We start from the raw sequence: 15,801 nt of genomic DNA on the forward strand, positions 1-15,801 counted from the left end.
CAGCTATTAACAAGGTCTTCATAGAAATGATGCATAATTTCAGATTCATACTGGGAAGGAAAGGAGTGTGGTCCTGCAATGAGTTATCAGGGAAGGCTTCCCTGAGGAAGCCACACTTTGGCTGAAATCTGAAGTAGAAGCGGACCAAGCAAAGGCCAGGGGAGCAGAACACACAGGCCCTGTGGTAGAAGGGACACTGGTGCCTTCAAGGGTCTGAGAGAGGGACTGGGTGTCTGGGTCTAGAGGGAGAGGATGACGGTAGGAAATGAGGCTGGGTGGGCAGCTGCTAGACCACATAGGGCCTGTGGAGCATCTGAGGAGCTTTTATCTTTATCTAAGAATCCTGGGAAGCCACTGATGTGCTCTGCACACATCACAACCCCACTGACATTCAGGAATGACCACTCTGGCAGGACAGCACATCAGAGAGGGGACCGAAATGGGGCGGCGGAGAGCACAGAACAAGGACTTCAGCCTCTCTCTCTTGAATGAATGAAAACTGTGCAGTTACTCCTTTTACCCTTGTTTTTTAATCTTTGGGCCACTAACCCGTGAAAAAGCAAATCACCTCACATGACCTTTCTGTTCTGGGCAGCGTATATCACCTGTGTCCTCTGCAGCTGAATTTTATAAAACTTATCAGCAAAGCCTACTTTCTCCTTCCGGATGGAGAGGGACCCGTGCGAGCAGCTCCAGGTACTGCAGCCATCCACCCCCTGCTGATCAGCTTCTCCTTCCTCGGCTCCCAGAGGACGCCTCCCTCCTCCCACAAACAACTCCAGAGCCCGAGGTGACAGGAGAGCGTGGGTGGCTGCTTGGCAGGGCTGTGTCCATGGAAACCAAAGTGCCTGTGGGGGAGTAGATGTGGCAGGTGTGCGGGGTGCCGGTCCCCCTCCTCCAGGTGGTCTGCTTACGACCCCTGGGGGCCCAGGCTTCTCCACCCTGTTCAGGGTCTATCCTGGCCCATCCTTGACTCCTTCCTTTCCCTCATCTCCCACATGAAGTCTGTCAGCAAATCTTGCAGGCTCCACCTTTAAAAGATATCTGACTCCTTCTCACCACCTCCTCTGTCACTACTGTGGTCCATGGCACAGTCCCCCTCCTTGGATAACTGCAGGAGCCTCCTAACTGGTCTGCCAGCTTCCACCCTTTTCTGTTTCTGTAATCCGTTGTGTCCCTGCTTTGCTTAAAACCATCCAGCATCTTGGGACCTTCCCAGTACGAAAGCCACATTCCGTATAATGTCCTACATGTCCTAGTGACTTGGCCCTGCATTATCTCTGCTTTATCCCCTGCCACTCTACCCTCACGCACTACACCCCAGGCACGCTCTGCAGCCTTCCCACTGCCTTTGGCAGCCTGGCCTGCTCCTACCTCAGGGCCTTTGTATTTGCTGTTCCTTCCACCCTCAGGTATCCGCAAGGCTCACCCTCCTCCAGGTCTCCATGCAAATGTCAACTGCTCCTCAAGGCCTTCGGAACCACCTGGTCTTAGATTGCAACCCCACTCCCTCTGCCGAGCTCCCTTTCCCCCTTTTCTGCTGTTTTTTTAATCACCTTCCAACACACTGTATGTTTCACTTATTTCTTTGTTTATTGCCCGCCTCTTCCCTCTAGAAAGGAAACTCCGTGAGGGTAGGGTATTTGTCCTCTGTTCACTGCTGCCTCACCAGTGCCTTGAGGGGCGCTGGGCATCTGGAGGTGCACAGCTAGGATTTGGGGAATGAAGGACGAAAAGACCAAAGCGGCGCAGGGCTTGTCGCTCTGGGTCATCTCGGACTTTGATGACCGCCCTCCCCAGCAATACCCCTGGCTGCTTTCCTAGGCTTATGTCCCATGTCCCAGTGTGCATCTGGGTGCTCCAGGGTTAGATCTTGAATATACCCCTTGTCCGAGAATTTCAGAATCATTCTCCATCATTTACCGGTGGTGCTGTGTCCAAGGACCCACAGATCCAGGCAGAGCTGGACTAGACCCAGGCCTCCTGATACCCAGCCTGTGCCCTCCCTACCCTCCCTACAGCCTTTTGGATCTCGGCCTATTGGACGCAGCCCACCGTGGCGCTTCTTTGCTTGCATTCATCTGTGCTTTCTAGGTGTGCTTTCTGGGCTCCAGCTGCAGGTGTTCATCTCAATGTGTCTTGCCCCGGGCTATGCATCAATGCTTAGTTCCTTGGCCTTTATCCAGCACCCTGGACCTGCCTGGAGTCCCAGCCCTGCTCCTTTTCCCCGCAACCCCCCATCTGGCCTGTCCTGCAACTGCCTAAACCCCGGCCATGACAGCTATTTATGAAGCAAGGCCTGAAACTAAGCTGTTACATCTGTACCAGTGGGAATCCTTCCATTATCTTCTTTTATTCTTTTTTCCACCCAAAGTAGATATTTAGGCAAGCACTGGTCCAAGAGTAGAAACAAGGATGAACAAAACATGGCTCCGTTTCTCTTTCTTGTTGATTGCCTTCCTCTGACTTTAAATGTATTTAGGATAAGTCAACTGCAAAGGCCCTTCCAGCCCATTCTTACCAATGCAATCCAAAATCCAGCCAACTGTCCCATCTCCTCCGCAGGCCAAGACACGGAAGTCTGGAGTATCACGGAAAAAGTTGAGTCTGGAAGTAGAAAGGCCAAAACGGTTTTGTTTACAGGCTGACCTTTGACATTCCTTGAGTCACAGTCCCCCGCCCGCTCCCTTCCCTGGGAGTATGTTATGACCTTGATTCCTTTGGGGGTTGAAAGGGTCACTTAATGTTATGAAACCAGAACTTAACTAAGCAATGCCATTGAGTATGAATCCCATGGAGCCGTCTTTGTATAAGGAGATGCTGACTCGACATTCAACACAGAAAATGGTTTTCTAGAAATTCTCTACGATTTAGGCAGAGGAGTCCATAGTTTGCTTATTTTGACACTGATACAACTAACCCCCAGCATTCTGACTCCTCTCCGGCTCTCTCACCTGCTCTGTCCTCACGACCTCCCCTTTAAGTCAGATGCACTGAGCTGGCTGCATCCTCATCCCACCTAGACCTAAGTGGAGGGAGCACCATCTCCCCTTGGGGGTCTTACCCCTTTAGAGCAGGGCCCTTAACCTGAAATGCGTATCTAAGGGGTCTGGGAGTAGAAGCCAGAGGGCCACGAACTGGGAGAAAATGTTACACTCTTAACTTCCCTAAAGCTCTAAGTGAAATTTAGCATTTCCTTCAATTATGTACGTAGGCCACAAATCACAGAGGTATTAACAATACCTGTGACTCTGTTAAGCGGCCAAAATCACAGGTATTTCGATGTTTTACTACAGCTGTAGCAGACATTTTATATCACTTTTGCTCATCGCTGCTTTTAATTTACAATAGCTATTAGACCTGTCTCTGGAACTTGGTATATAATGTCTTAGTAAATCACATATATTCTCCTATCACAAATTTGTTTTTAAACCTTTTGATAACTGTTCTTTTCCATATAATGAGTTTCCCTGTTACTCCTACATATTTCATTTTATACATTAAAAAATATTATCTTAATATTAAGAAGTGGTCCGTAGACTTCATCAGACTGCCAGATAGGTTCCTGGTGCAAAAAGGGTGAAGAACCTCTGCTTTAGCACAGACATGACCTGTGGAGGCCTTGAGGTGGGCTTGAGAAGCTGAAGCTCAGTATTTCCTCTTTGCCCTGCACGGTGATCTGAGAAGATCCCTTCTGAGTCACCAGTGTATGCGTGGGCAAATGAACATCCCCTTCCCTCTCTTTCTCTTGCAGAATTCTGCTCTCCTGTATGAAGTGGGTTCTGAATGGAGGCTCCCTTCAGCTAGACAGCCTGTCTGATTACAGGCTGACATGTACAGCACGGAGAGATACTCAGGGCACAGTGGCTCTAGAAGTAGCCACCAGGCTTGTCATCCTGGGCAAAACCAATTGAGAATAGATGCAGTTAAGTGAGTACTGTCTGTATTCAAGTATTAAAATGCCCTAAAAGAGAGCCGGCTGGTAAAGGTATTTGTGGGCTGCTGCTCAGTCACAAGTCACAATGGAGCAGTAACTGGCAACCATGGTGACCGTGATGGTACGCGCAGCCGTACGGGTGGGCTCTATTTTGAAGTTAGTTTTACAGGTAAGTCACGGCAGAGGTGCTGAATCTACATTCGTGTTTCTTTCCCCTTTAGTGGGTCTTGCACCAACGCTGCCTTAATAATAGCTTTGTGTCAAACCAAAGACAGGGACAGAGTTCCTTTTTAGAGTCCTTACTCCAGCCCCTATTAAGGTCTTGCTGAGCCCAGAGTAGAAATGCAGGTTCAGATGTTGGGCAAAGCAGCTGTGTGTTGGAAAGCCCAGCCTAGCAGGTGCAAGTCTGAGGACCTGGCACTGAGATAGCTTTGGGCTGGCTGGCAGATGTCTCTAGTGCACTGTCTCTGGCTGGTAAGAAGGTACCAGTCTTTGGGTACCTTCCAGCCCTAATGCTGGAGGGGCCTCTGATTAGGGCTCATCATGTCCGCCACCAGCACAAGGACCGGCTCCTCCCGTAGACCTTGCGTTGCGCTGCAGAGGGGCTGCCTTGTCTCCTCTCATTGTTCCCCGTCTCCTTGACACTTTGCTGATGAGCAGGGAAATGGCCAATAGGCAAATGACAGGAGGAGAAGGGCCAGGGGGAGCTTAACAACGTCTAACTTGGATGATTCAGGAAAAAAGTGATTTCATTGAACAACCAATCGTCTTGATCCTTAAAGGCCCCCACAACAGAACATGCAGTGGAACTCTAAGTCAGCTGTACAGATTTCTGAAACACACACAGACAGTGGTAAGAAAACTCTTTCCTTCTCCCTGATAATTCAGTATGAAGATACCAGCTAATATGGCCTTGCAAATAAGTTAAAGTAATCTACCAGCCCGCCCTTCTTGTCAAGCCAACAAATGACATATGCAATTTCTCCCTCTTACAAAATCAACAACTTTTTCTGGGATAAAGTACAGGAGGCTACTTCCCAGAGTTAGCCATAACGGGTGGTCCTGAGTATCTCCAGGAGGAAGTAAGAGTAGATATGAGGAAAAGAAGAGAAAAGGAGTGAAATGGCAGGAAGGACAAGTCCACCGATGAAAGAGACAAAAAAAAAACGTGACCCCAAAAGCTATCTTCTTTAGAGATCTAAGGGTGCGGGGGAGAAATAAGAAGTAAAGATCATATCTCCATACCCTGGAGTAGGCCCCCCATTGTCCAGGTTGAAAACTTGTTTGGGGTTGAGCAGATAGTGGAATTTCCGAAGAATTCTATGGGAAAAAAAAGAAAGAGAGAGAGAGAGAGACCAAGACAGAGAAGGGGAATGTCATTGTGAGAAGTCACAGGAGGGCAAGTACCTCTGCAGCCCATTGATGGTGGGAACGTGGGTGCATTTATACCCAAGAGGGGAGAAGAGTGCATGCAGGCCCTGCAGACCCTGAAGTCCCAGGTCTGGCTGGCCTCACCCATGCCCTCACCGCATTTCAAGGTCTTCCCCACCATCCAGCACTCCAGTCTCCAACCCCAGGAGTAGCACCCCTTGCACAGAGGACAGGACAGAGCAACCCGGAGAACAGAATTTCCATTCTCCTAAAGCCTTCTCCTTCATGGAGACCTTCTCCCAAATGTTCCGTATGTTCTAGGTAGGATGATTCTGCTCTTTGTGGGCTAGACAAAGGCACCAAGGGACCCTCTATGGAAAGGTCCCCCAAATCCTGGGATCAGGAGGACACGCAGGACGTGGGGTTGGGGCAGAGGAGGGCTGGGGGCAGTGACCACATCTAGGCTTGGTTTCAAGGCTCCAGCTTGAGGCTAATCAGGTCAGTTCAGGAGGGGTGCTCCGCCCCTAGGACTGGGGTGGGGACTCTCATAATTCTTGCTTAAACCCTGCTTATTATTTTTTAAAACCTGGATTCCAGATCACCCTGCCCCAGAGCTGAACACTGGGAGGCAGAGCTGCTCTGCCCCTTGCCACCCCTCCCCTCCCCTTCTCTTGGGGCTTCCCACTGACTGGGCGTTTCCTTCACTGATGAGACGGTGCCCTGCTTTCTCAAGGGTGGGATAGGCCAGGAGGTCTCAACCAGGTGCCTCTGCCACGTCTCTTAAATCAAGAAAAGACTTGCAAGGCTGAGAAGTTAACGGACGTCTCAGAACTTGGTCTGATTCTGGGAGCCATAATAATGGCCCACGTGACAGGCCCTAGGCTAGCACTGTGTCTATTTTAATGTTCACGAAACCCCTGTGGGAGGAGAAACGATTATTACCTCCGTTTTACAGAGGAGGAAACCAAGGCATAAGGACATTAAGTCCCTTGGACCAGGTCATCAAGCGGTCTGTGGTAGGGTTGGGATTGGACCACAGGTCTGCCATGTCCACAGCCCCCTTGGTTACAGTTGGCCTAGCCTCTCCATCTCGAAAAAGAAGAGAACATACCTTTCTCCTTGTCTCCCTCCACTCTTGGGGTTCACCAAAACCAGCAGAGGGTGGGTACCCGGGGTGGGGATGATCTTATACTTAAAAGGCAAAAGAAAAAGAAATTAGCTCTGTTTCAGCCAATAGGAAGAATGCGATGAGAGTGGATGCTAAGGCAGCTCCTGGGAGAGAAGCAGTTCCAGGCACGGAGGAGAGGAGGTCAGGAGGCACTAAGGTGCTGGTCCACTGGCTGAGTTTTCTGAGGGATGAAACAGCTAAGTGTCTCCAGCCTAATGGCCTTTAAGTAGTGTTAATGGTGACAAGCGTTTGAAGTTGGGATCAGAGATGGGGCAATGGCATTACAACTTCAAATTATTCACAATGGTGTGGCATTGTGCCCACAGCACAAGATTAGATTTTGTGAGGGATACAACTGATTACGATCTTAAAAGTCAGGGCCATCCGGCCTACACCTAAATAAAGTAACAGCCATGGAGTTAACTATACGTCCACCCCAGTACCTTCCATATCCACATTCCCAGCCCCCATTTTCCTCCTGAGCTCTGGTTCCACATTTCTCACTGTCCAGGGGGTACGTTCAGCCAGATGTCTCACCAGAACACGCTCCAAACCTGACCTATCTTCTTTCCCCACAAAACTGGCCCTCTCTCCTGGCTACGGTTATTATTCATCCAGGCATACAGGGAAGACCCTGTCCTGCCAATTCGTTCCCTGGAATGTCTCTTTATCTCCAGCAGCTGCCACAGTGCCCACACTGCTCGGGCCTTGCCCACCTCAGGGGAAGTCCCGTATGCTGCCCCCATGCAGTTCCTTCCCAGGACATCACTAGTCATACCACTCCTGCTCAGAAACCTTTAAAGACGTCTCGTTACCCAGAGGATAAAATCCAGATCTCCTAAGCTGGCATGCAAGGCATTTAAGTGCAGCCCCAATCTACTGTTCTCTCTTAATTACTCTAACCTTCACTGCAGTTCCAGCCAAGCCTGGCTCGTACCTTCTAGGGAGTTAATTCCCACCCTTTGGGGCTGCTCAAACTGGTTTCTTCTCCTCCTGAAATGCCCACTTCCTTCTTTGCAACCTCTTAAAAAAGAACTCCTCATTCTCAGGGCCCGATTCAAGAGCTACTTCCTCTATGAAGTTTTCCTTGATCATTGCAACGAAAGCTATTGCACTTGAAGCATATATTGGTTTGGCCAAAAAGTTCGTTCGGGATTTTCCATAAGGTCTTATGAAAAACCAGAACCAACTTTTTGGCCAACCCAATAATATCTTCTGGGTTTCTTTTGTTATCATTTATTTGTACATGTCTTTATTTTTTATTTTCTCAGGTAAATATCACAAACATCAAATGGATTTTAATGCCTCAGGAGCAGGACGTGTGTGTGTATAACCTTTCTACCAAGGGCCCCACTGCCCCAGATACAAGAGTGGGTACTCAATAAATACCTGTATCTTCAGCAGAAGGACACACCGGTAGAGATGCAGCTTTGCTCCATATTCACTATCTAATGCCTACTTTTCCAGATTGCACGCTAAAAATTCACCAAACACAGGGCCATATTGTTTGAAACGGACAGCAGCATCCTTTATAAATTTTAGGAATTTTCTCATCTGCCAAGGGTGATTATTTGTGTGAAACCCAGAAGCATCTTGGAGCTTAAGGAGTAATTCTTTATCTCTGGGGGTGATATCCAAAATGTTTAACAACCTGTACAGCATGGGCACTGCCCAATCAGAACAGATGCAGGATAACCAGATAGATGCCAGCTGTAAACAACTGACATACCTGCGCCGTGTGTGTGTGTGTGTGTGTGTGTGTGTGTGTGTGTGTGCGTGCTCCATCTGACTTTCTCCCTTTCAAGGTGTCTAGAGCTTTCCCACATTAAGCACCATTGCTTATGTTTCACACTCATCTACATGTTCTCATTGAATCTTGGGGCATCTATGGGAGGTGGGCAGTGCAGGGATTGCTATGCCCCCTTTCAAACAAGGAAACTTAAGGTTCAGAGGCAGAGGAGAAGGCCCCAGTGTGCTATTTCCTTTTCTGGTACTTGTTCTACCTCACCAGGCTGCCTTTCCTGCATTCCCTGGAACTTTGTGAAAGGCACAAAGAGAAGTTCTTTGGTGGATCCAGCTAAAAAAATGAGTTCTGAAATATACGTTTAAGGATGAAGAAGAACTTTTGGATCTAGTTAACTCTGTTCTGGCAGATCACGTTCTGCAGACAGCTTGGCAGTCCTGGAAAACCTAATTGTCTATCTTTAAGCCACGTTCTTGTTATTATTCAGGGAGTATGCATAATGAAGTTCTATGCATTGTGTTCCTAAAAAGGTGATAAAGCCAGTTCGGCCAGCCACGGGATCAACCAACCTCCCTTCGCACCACCTGCCTACAGTGTGGTTGTCAAAGGTAACCCCAGAGGCTGGAAATACAGTGTCCTGTGTGATATAATCAATCAGATAAGAAAGCAGATGTTGAGATGTGTTTCTCTAGAAGCCAAATCCTGTTCTCCCCTCCACAGCCTTGGACCAGCTTAGAACGAGTGAGTAGATTTGGGGCTCGCCGAGGTACCTGCGTTACAAGTTCGTCCTTGGCTGACACGCTACCATCAGACTTCCCATCTTGCCTGTCCTATAAAAGAGAGGAAAGACAAGCATCTTTTGAAAAAAAAAAAGCCTACTACAAAAAAGGAAATCAGAAGAAAAACAAATGGTTAATATAAAGGAAGAGAATAGAAAACCAATATAGTGTAGGGAGGAGTTTTTCAAAGTGGGACTTCGGACGTAAAAAAAGAAATGTTCCCTTTGGGTTTCTCAAGGACTCTCCAGGCAGTTGTCATCACTTGCCCTGACTTTAACTTCGAGACACTGGAAGGGACACAGTGTTTCAGAGGAAACACTGAAATGGGCAGAAATCTACTTTGTTGATTTAGAAGCCTGAGCTTTGAGAAGCAAGGTCTCAGATCTGGTTTCTCTGTTAAGCACTACCTAAATGATGTAATCCTAAGTCATATGTCCTATTTTGTTTATTTGTTTTTTCAATGTTTATTATTCATTTCATTGAGGTTTAATGCCACATATAGTAAAATGCTCAAATTTAAATCTACAGTTCTGTGAATTTCTGCATACGTATATGCCCTTGTAACTACTGCCTCTTCCGGCATAATTCTGTTGTGACTCCTGACACCTTATTGGTTTTGCCTGGCTTTTGAATTTCATATCAATGGAATCAGAGACCATATCTTTTCTGAGTCTAGGTTCTTTTGTTCAGCATTATATTTTTGGGATTATCCATATTTTTGCATCTAAGCATGGTTGTTTTCCATTGCAATGCAGTATTCCATTATACTAATCTGCCTCAACTTATTTACCTATTCTCTTGTCAATGGTCATTTAGCTTGCTTCCAGTGCCTGATTGTTATGAATGAAGTTGATAGGAACATTCCCGGACATGTCTTCTGGTGGAATAAAGGCTCGTATTTCTCACGGGAGGGCAATTATTGAGTCATAGAGTTTGTGTATTTCCAACTTAGTAGATACTGCCAAATAGTTTTTAAAGTGGTGGGTTTTTTTCTTTAGTTTTTAATAAGAAAGAAGATGGTCAAGTCCAGGGTGAGATGTGAGGAATCAGTGGAACTCAGCAGCATCTTTAACATGGAAAGAGGACAGGTAACGTGTTTGGTGCTTGGCTTGAAAGAGGGGTCTTCAACACAGGAGACAGAGAAAGTTTCAGATGGGGATAAACAGAGTTTAAGTTTGCATCTTTCATTTCCAAGAAGGGCTGTGACACCCAAGTGGAAATCTTCAAGGCAGAGGGAGGTCCATGTTTGGACACAGGAGACAGGGTGACAGGGACAAGGGAGGCCTGGGAAGCCTAGCTGTGCACAGGTGTTCACTGAGGTTCCATATATGTGATCTGCCTGCGAGGTGCTTAGAATGAATGCGCTTTCCTTGCTGGGCCATTTCAGAGCATTCTGGGTGGCCAGCGGTTGGAATCATTTTAGTCAGGGAAGTTTTCCCGGACAATCTGACTGTGCAGCACTGACCTCTTTTAAACTTGGGCTGAAAACACAAATCCTAAGAGTTGCTGAGGGAGCCCTCGGAGGGGTGTGACTGTCTGAATGCTGCCTGCATCTGAAACATGAGCTGGGGTTGCAGGGGAGCCAGAGCCCCATCGGGGTGACAGCACTTACCCGGGTGATGGGGCATATTGACGTGGGCAGCAAAATATGGTCTCTGAGCTCCCCACCGTCACACAAAGTTGACAATTCACATTTGCGGTGAAACTGGGGGAAAAAATGAAGATGAGAGTTAAGTGAAAGTGATCAAGGAAATGTCAAGTATGAGGGTTCAGAAATTTACTAGGGAGGCAGGTTGCCTAGTGCTCCTCTAAATCCTGATGCACTGCTGGCTTTCACAGTATAGCAGAGAGAGAGAGAGAGAGAGAGAGAGTGTGTGTGTGTGGTGTGTAGTGTGTACCGGTGTCTGTGGTGTGTAGTGTGTACCGGTGTCTGTGCTTGGTTATGGGTGCCAAGTCTGCTGTGGGCAGAGAAAGGAGACCAAGTGCTGCCCATGGCAGCTGGAGCAAAACGGTCCCGAGCAGGCCTGTGGCCTGTCCGTATAGCACCCCCACGTGGATTCCAGAGCCCCCATGGGATATTTGCTCCCTAGGCTCTGAGACACTGGAAGGAAGGAGATCTTGTTGAACAAACTCATGAGAGGCTGGAGGTGAACCCCATGACTCGACCTCTGCATTTTAAGAGTTCTGCAGTCTGACACGTCCTTTCTGAGGCTGATACCCAGTCAAGGGGACAAGACACGGCACTGAGTCTGCTTTGGAAGGCAGGTCAGGCAGCTCCAGGTGTCCAAGGAGGAAGTGGACATTTGTCATGGATGATGGCAGTGGGCACAGGCCTCTTGTCCAGGCAGTGGGGTTGCTGTCAGGAGTATGCCTTCCTCTGATGCAGGTGACTGAGTATCTAATTCCTCTCCCACTCTGTCAGTGCCCTCGGCCCAGACAACACCCAGGCGAAGGAAGTTAATGGTCCGGCCTGCTGTTCACAGCTGCCTGGCCACAAAGAGAGCAGACTGGTCAGCTTCTTCTTAAGCAGCCCTGGGGGGTGCCCTCCCTCTGGGCATCTTGGTGATTTACTGGAGGCAGCTAGACTTAGGGCACTGAACAGGGGCTCTAGGCTCCCTCTCTAGTCTTGCCCACGTAGCTCTGCTCATGCCCTCTGGCAGGATGCTTGAGCAAAAAACCACGCTGAAAAGCAGCAGGACTGCCCTGGGCGCCAACCCACCGTCATCCAGCACCACAGGCAGTGCCGCGCGGTGACACTCTGGTAGCAGTTGATACTTTTGTGGCACCAGTCACACTTGACGGAGGAATTCCCTTCCACCCAGGTGTGCTGCATCCCCTGCAGGAGGGAAGCGAAGGATACCAGGGAAGGCTGCAGAACCACATCCCAGGGCCCTGGGCGCTGGGCCTGCAGAGAAGGGTCTGGGAGGAGCGCAGGGAGCGGGGAGGCCAGAGAGGGTTGGTTCCTGTTTAGTGGGTGCACTTCTGGATGCCAGGCTGCTTTGCTGAATTGCACCAGTGTGGTCACTCCCTACCTAACCTCCATCATGCTAATCGAGGTGGATGGAAAGCCACTTTGCCTGCTCTTTGAACAGTTCACCCCCTCTGGCAGTCAAGCCTCTGAGCATCTCGTCTTGTAGTTCATCTGTGTGTCACCGGAACTCTTTGCAAAGGGATGTATTTGTGTGTGCCCTTTTCTGGAAGGCAGCGGGGTGCAGGGAAACGCAGCAGGGCTTGGGCTACAGACAAAACTGGTTGGAGTCATTGATCTTCCACTTTGCAGCGGGGTGACCTTTGGCCAGTTCCTGGACCTCTCTGAGTCTCAGGTCCTTCATCTGCAGAAATTGGCATCAAATGCCCCACCTCTGGGTTTTCTGGGAGGATTCAACGAGACAGCACATTTGGAAGGGCCTTCCTGGCACAGTCCTGGCCCTTGGGGGGTGCCCCTGATGGGGAATCCCTTCCCCCTCTGTCTTCTATGGGCCGGTGCCTCTCAGCCTTAGCAGCCCCTCAGGACCACCTGGCCGGCATCTAGAAGTCCTAATGCCCAGCCCTCACTCCAGACAAAATAAATTAGAGTCTCTGGGGATGAGACCCATCATTAGTATGTTTCAGAGCACACTGAGTGATTATCACATGCAGCCAAGGTTGAGAAGCTCTCAGGAAGGAAGTTAGAGAGAAAGCCCAAAGGGATTAGTGTGGGTCACCAGCCAGCAGCTTTCACATCTGTTTCCTGGAGAGCGTGTTGTACCTGCCTCTCGGCCAGGACATGCCCCTGAAGCAGCCCAGGAACTTGGGAAGCAGGTGTGAATGCATGTGTACGTGTGTGACTATAAATGCAAAGCGACCCATGACACCAAATTCTGGGGGTCTGAGCCCTCAGTTAAGTCCCCCGGGAATTCTATAGAACTCCTCAAAAAATTTTTCACCAGGGTATCCTGAATAGCGGAAGGGGTGGATATGGACTCTGGGGGAACGTGGGGACATAGCCTGAAGTGCCAACTGCAAGCACAATATTAAAAACACATGGAATATCTGCATGACACCATCCATGTCTGTATTAGGTAAAAGTTTTAAATTACTTATCAGTTAAGTTACTGTGTCCTCCTTCCAAAAGATTTTTGGTAAAACTGTTGCTCTAGAAGATGTGTCACATGTACTTTGTAGTTTCTCCTTCTGCCATTCACCCCTGAGGGTATAAAGAACTCAGTTTGCTAATCAATTTGTCATCTACATGGTCACAATGAATTTGTTCTGAGATTATTATTATTTTTACTTTACAGAGAAAAAATATGAGGCTGCAGAGAGGTTAAGTAACTGGTCCTAGGTTCCACGGCTGGTAAGTGGCCAAGCAGGGACTCATGGCCAGGTCTTCTGACTCCAAGTCCACGGTAGTCTCCCAACACCACGTTACCTTCTCCATCCTCTTCCAGGGTCAGAAGAGACGGTTAAAGACTTAGGTTGCCTCTGGAGACTCAGAAGGTCATGAATGTGCCCTGCTGGTCCCTCAGAGGTCTCCCTCTGTTCCAAGTGTGGCAATGGCAGGAGTGCAGGCTTAGGGCCTGAGCCCAGGAGGTGCACCGTATGTCCTGGTGAAAGGCATGGACATGGAACGGTGTGTGTATGGGCGTGGTACGGAAGGAGTAGACAAGAGGCCACGTGGTGTCTCACAGGCATGCACGCGTGTCCCTGGAGGTGCCCTTCTCTCTCGGAGTCCTACTGGGGGAGGGCTGGATACCACTCCCACCTGCTAACCATATCCTGACTCAGATTCCTCAATGGGGTTTTCCCTCTGCAGGAACTCGGAGTGCCTTTCCCCCGCTGCTAATTTGAAGAAGAGTCTATTTCCAGACTCAGTGAATGGTACCAGCCAATGGCCACCTTAGAAACCTGGTAGCCATTTCCAGCCTCTCTCCCTCTCTCATCCCCTACACGATTGTCACCAGGTCCTTGTGGTAGGACCTTCCAAATTATCTCTCAGACTCTCCCTTTATGTCTTCCACCTTAGCCAGTGGGACAGCCAAAACAACAACCGGCACGGCTGGGGGACACTCACTCAGCACAGACACAGCCATCACTGTGCTACTGCAGACATAGCAGAGCATAGTGGGTGAGTGCAGACCCCACCCCAGTCAGGCCCTAGGGCAGCATTAACTCTTGCCTGAACTGTTGGAAAAGTTTTTTTCATCCCCTCTGATCTGATCTCTCTCTGGCACCATGGTCAGAGCAATTAACCTAATCTGCAAACCCAAACACCTCCTCATGTACTCAAAGCTCTTCAATGGCCCCTTAGCTACAAATGAAACCCCTTCCCAAGTCCTCAGCTGGCCTCACAAGACCTGGATCTCATCAGTTCTGCAGCACATCTCCCGCCGCTTCCTTCTAAGCGTCCTCTATCCCAGTCACACGGAACCAAGTACAGATCCAATAATAAGCCGCGTCTCCACGCCTTCACACTTGAGGCTTCTCCAGCCTGGGGTGCCTTGTCCTCCTTGATTCCTTATGAAATCCCGCTGATTTGGGTTCAAGACACAACTCAAATGCCATCTTTCTGGTGAAACCTTCCCTGTCCGCCACCCTTGGTGCCTCAACTGTATGTCCCACACAGCCCTATCGCTACTGCACAGCTCGCTACTTTGCGTTTCGCTTACATGCCTGTCTCCTCCCACTAGACTGCACAGTCCTCCAGGCTGAGGACCACCTTTTAACCTGCATACCCCCCGGCACAGGATCGGGCACACGGTGGGCACCAGGGAGATGCTAAATGGATTGATGGATGGACAAGATGGTTTAAGGGTGGTCCTCAAGGCAGAGAAGGGACTGTATAAAGCTCCCAAAGCCCCTTCCTGCCCAGGAATCTGTGGAGATGGACATGTTGCCTGGGACACAGCATGCAGGAGAAGAAGGCAATAGGTATCACCAACCTCTCCTCCCCTTTTGGTTTTTGAGTTCGTTTTGATACACCCAGGAATGTTTTTGGATACACAGCGTTCATGGACGGTGTATTTACAGTCTGAAAATAAAAATAAGAAAAGTGACTGTGAGTGACCACGTAGGGAAGGTCAGCCATCCCCCTGCCCCCCACCCCAGCTGAGGCCCGTGCCTCCCTCTGCGTGGCCAGTCAGGGGCAGGGGACATATGGAGCTGGCCTTGCCTAATGGCAATTCAAGTCTCCCGTTGTTCACTGAGAAGAGTCCATGACTATCTCCCAGACATGCTCCTGCACCCTCCCCCCTGCCACACTGCCTTCCACCACGGGTGGTGAACACAGCAGGAAGACATCCCCAGAAAGGTGCTTTCCGCTTAAGGGGAGTGAGGAGTCATCCTGGCTATGCCAATGCCACAGTACTGAATGTCAGGATGTTGGGGCATGGAGAGCAAGGCCGGGGTCTTCCTAACTCTGGAGACAGGAAGGCCTGAGCCTGAACTCTGGCTCTGCCCTTTGTAACTACCCACACAATCTAGGGTAAGTTCCTTCACCGCTCTGAAATTCAGGGTTTTCTACAAAATGGGAAGAAGATTGCTTTCTCTTTGCAGCATTACATAATTTGTATAAAGCACCACGTGTGCGGGTCAGAACAGCTATTCCACAAATGACTGCTGTTGTTACTGTTTACTACTGTGCCAACAGGCCTAGAACGTACTAGGAATGAGGCTGGGCCTATGAAAAGTGGGTGAGAGCTGGATTTGATATAGGTGCTGGAAAGACAGGTGGGCCCCTACTTTTGCCTGCTGATGCTTGCTCTTGGTAGATACTGGGCCCAGCTCTGCTACGATGACTTTTGTGGCTGAGGTTGCCTGCTGC

The 15,801-nt window shown here is 49.2% G+C and overlaps 1 protein-coding gene across 6 annotated transcripts in view; it reads right to left on the reverse strand.

Annotated features, from left to right (window-relative positions):
* The window catches only part of DGKG (diacylglycerol kinase gamma), a 210,180-nt gene that overhangs the window by 106,808 nt on the left and 87,571 nt on the right, over positions 1-15,801 (reverse strand). For 5 of the 6 annotated variants that reach the window (XR_004476058.2, XM_049710225.1, XM_004278462.4 and 2 more), the window contains exons 11-16: positions 14,921-15,009; positions 10,612-10,704; positions 8,991-9,050; positions 6,420-6,499; positions 5,183-5,257; positions 2,522-2,607 (exon numbers count right to left, since the gene is read on the reverse strand). Coding sequence is in view for 5 of the 6 variants with exons in the window: in XM_049710225.1 (XP_049566182.1) it covers positions 2,522-2,607; positions 5,183-5,257; positions 6,420-6,499; positions 8,991-9,050; positions 10,612-10,704; positions 14,921-15,009 (483 nt within the window). In the remaining variant the exon portion in view is untranslated. The remainder of the gene's footprint in view (positions 1-2,521; positions 2,608-5,182; positions 5,258-6,419; positions 6,500-8,990; positions 9,051-10,611; positions 10,705-14,920; positions 15,010-15,801) is intronic. The other variant, XM_033403218.2, reaches the window with a different exon arrangement.

This window comes from Orcinus orca, chromosome 5 (genome assembly GCF_937001465.1).
Source record: "Orcinus orca chromosome 5, mOrcOrc1.1, whole genome shotgun sequence".
Taxonomy (NCBI): domain Eukaryota; kingdom Metazoa; phylum Chordata; class Mammalia; order Artiodactyla; family Delphinidae; genus Orcinus; species Orcinus orca.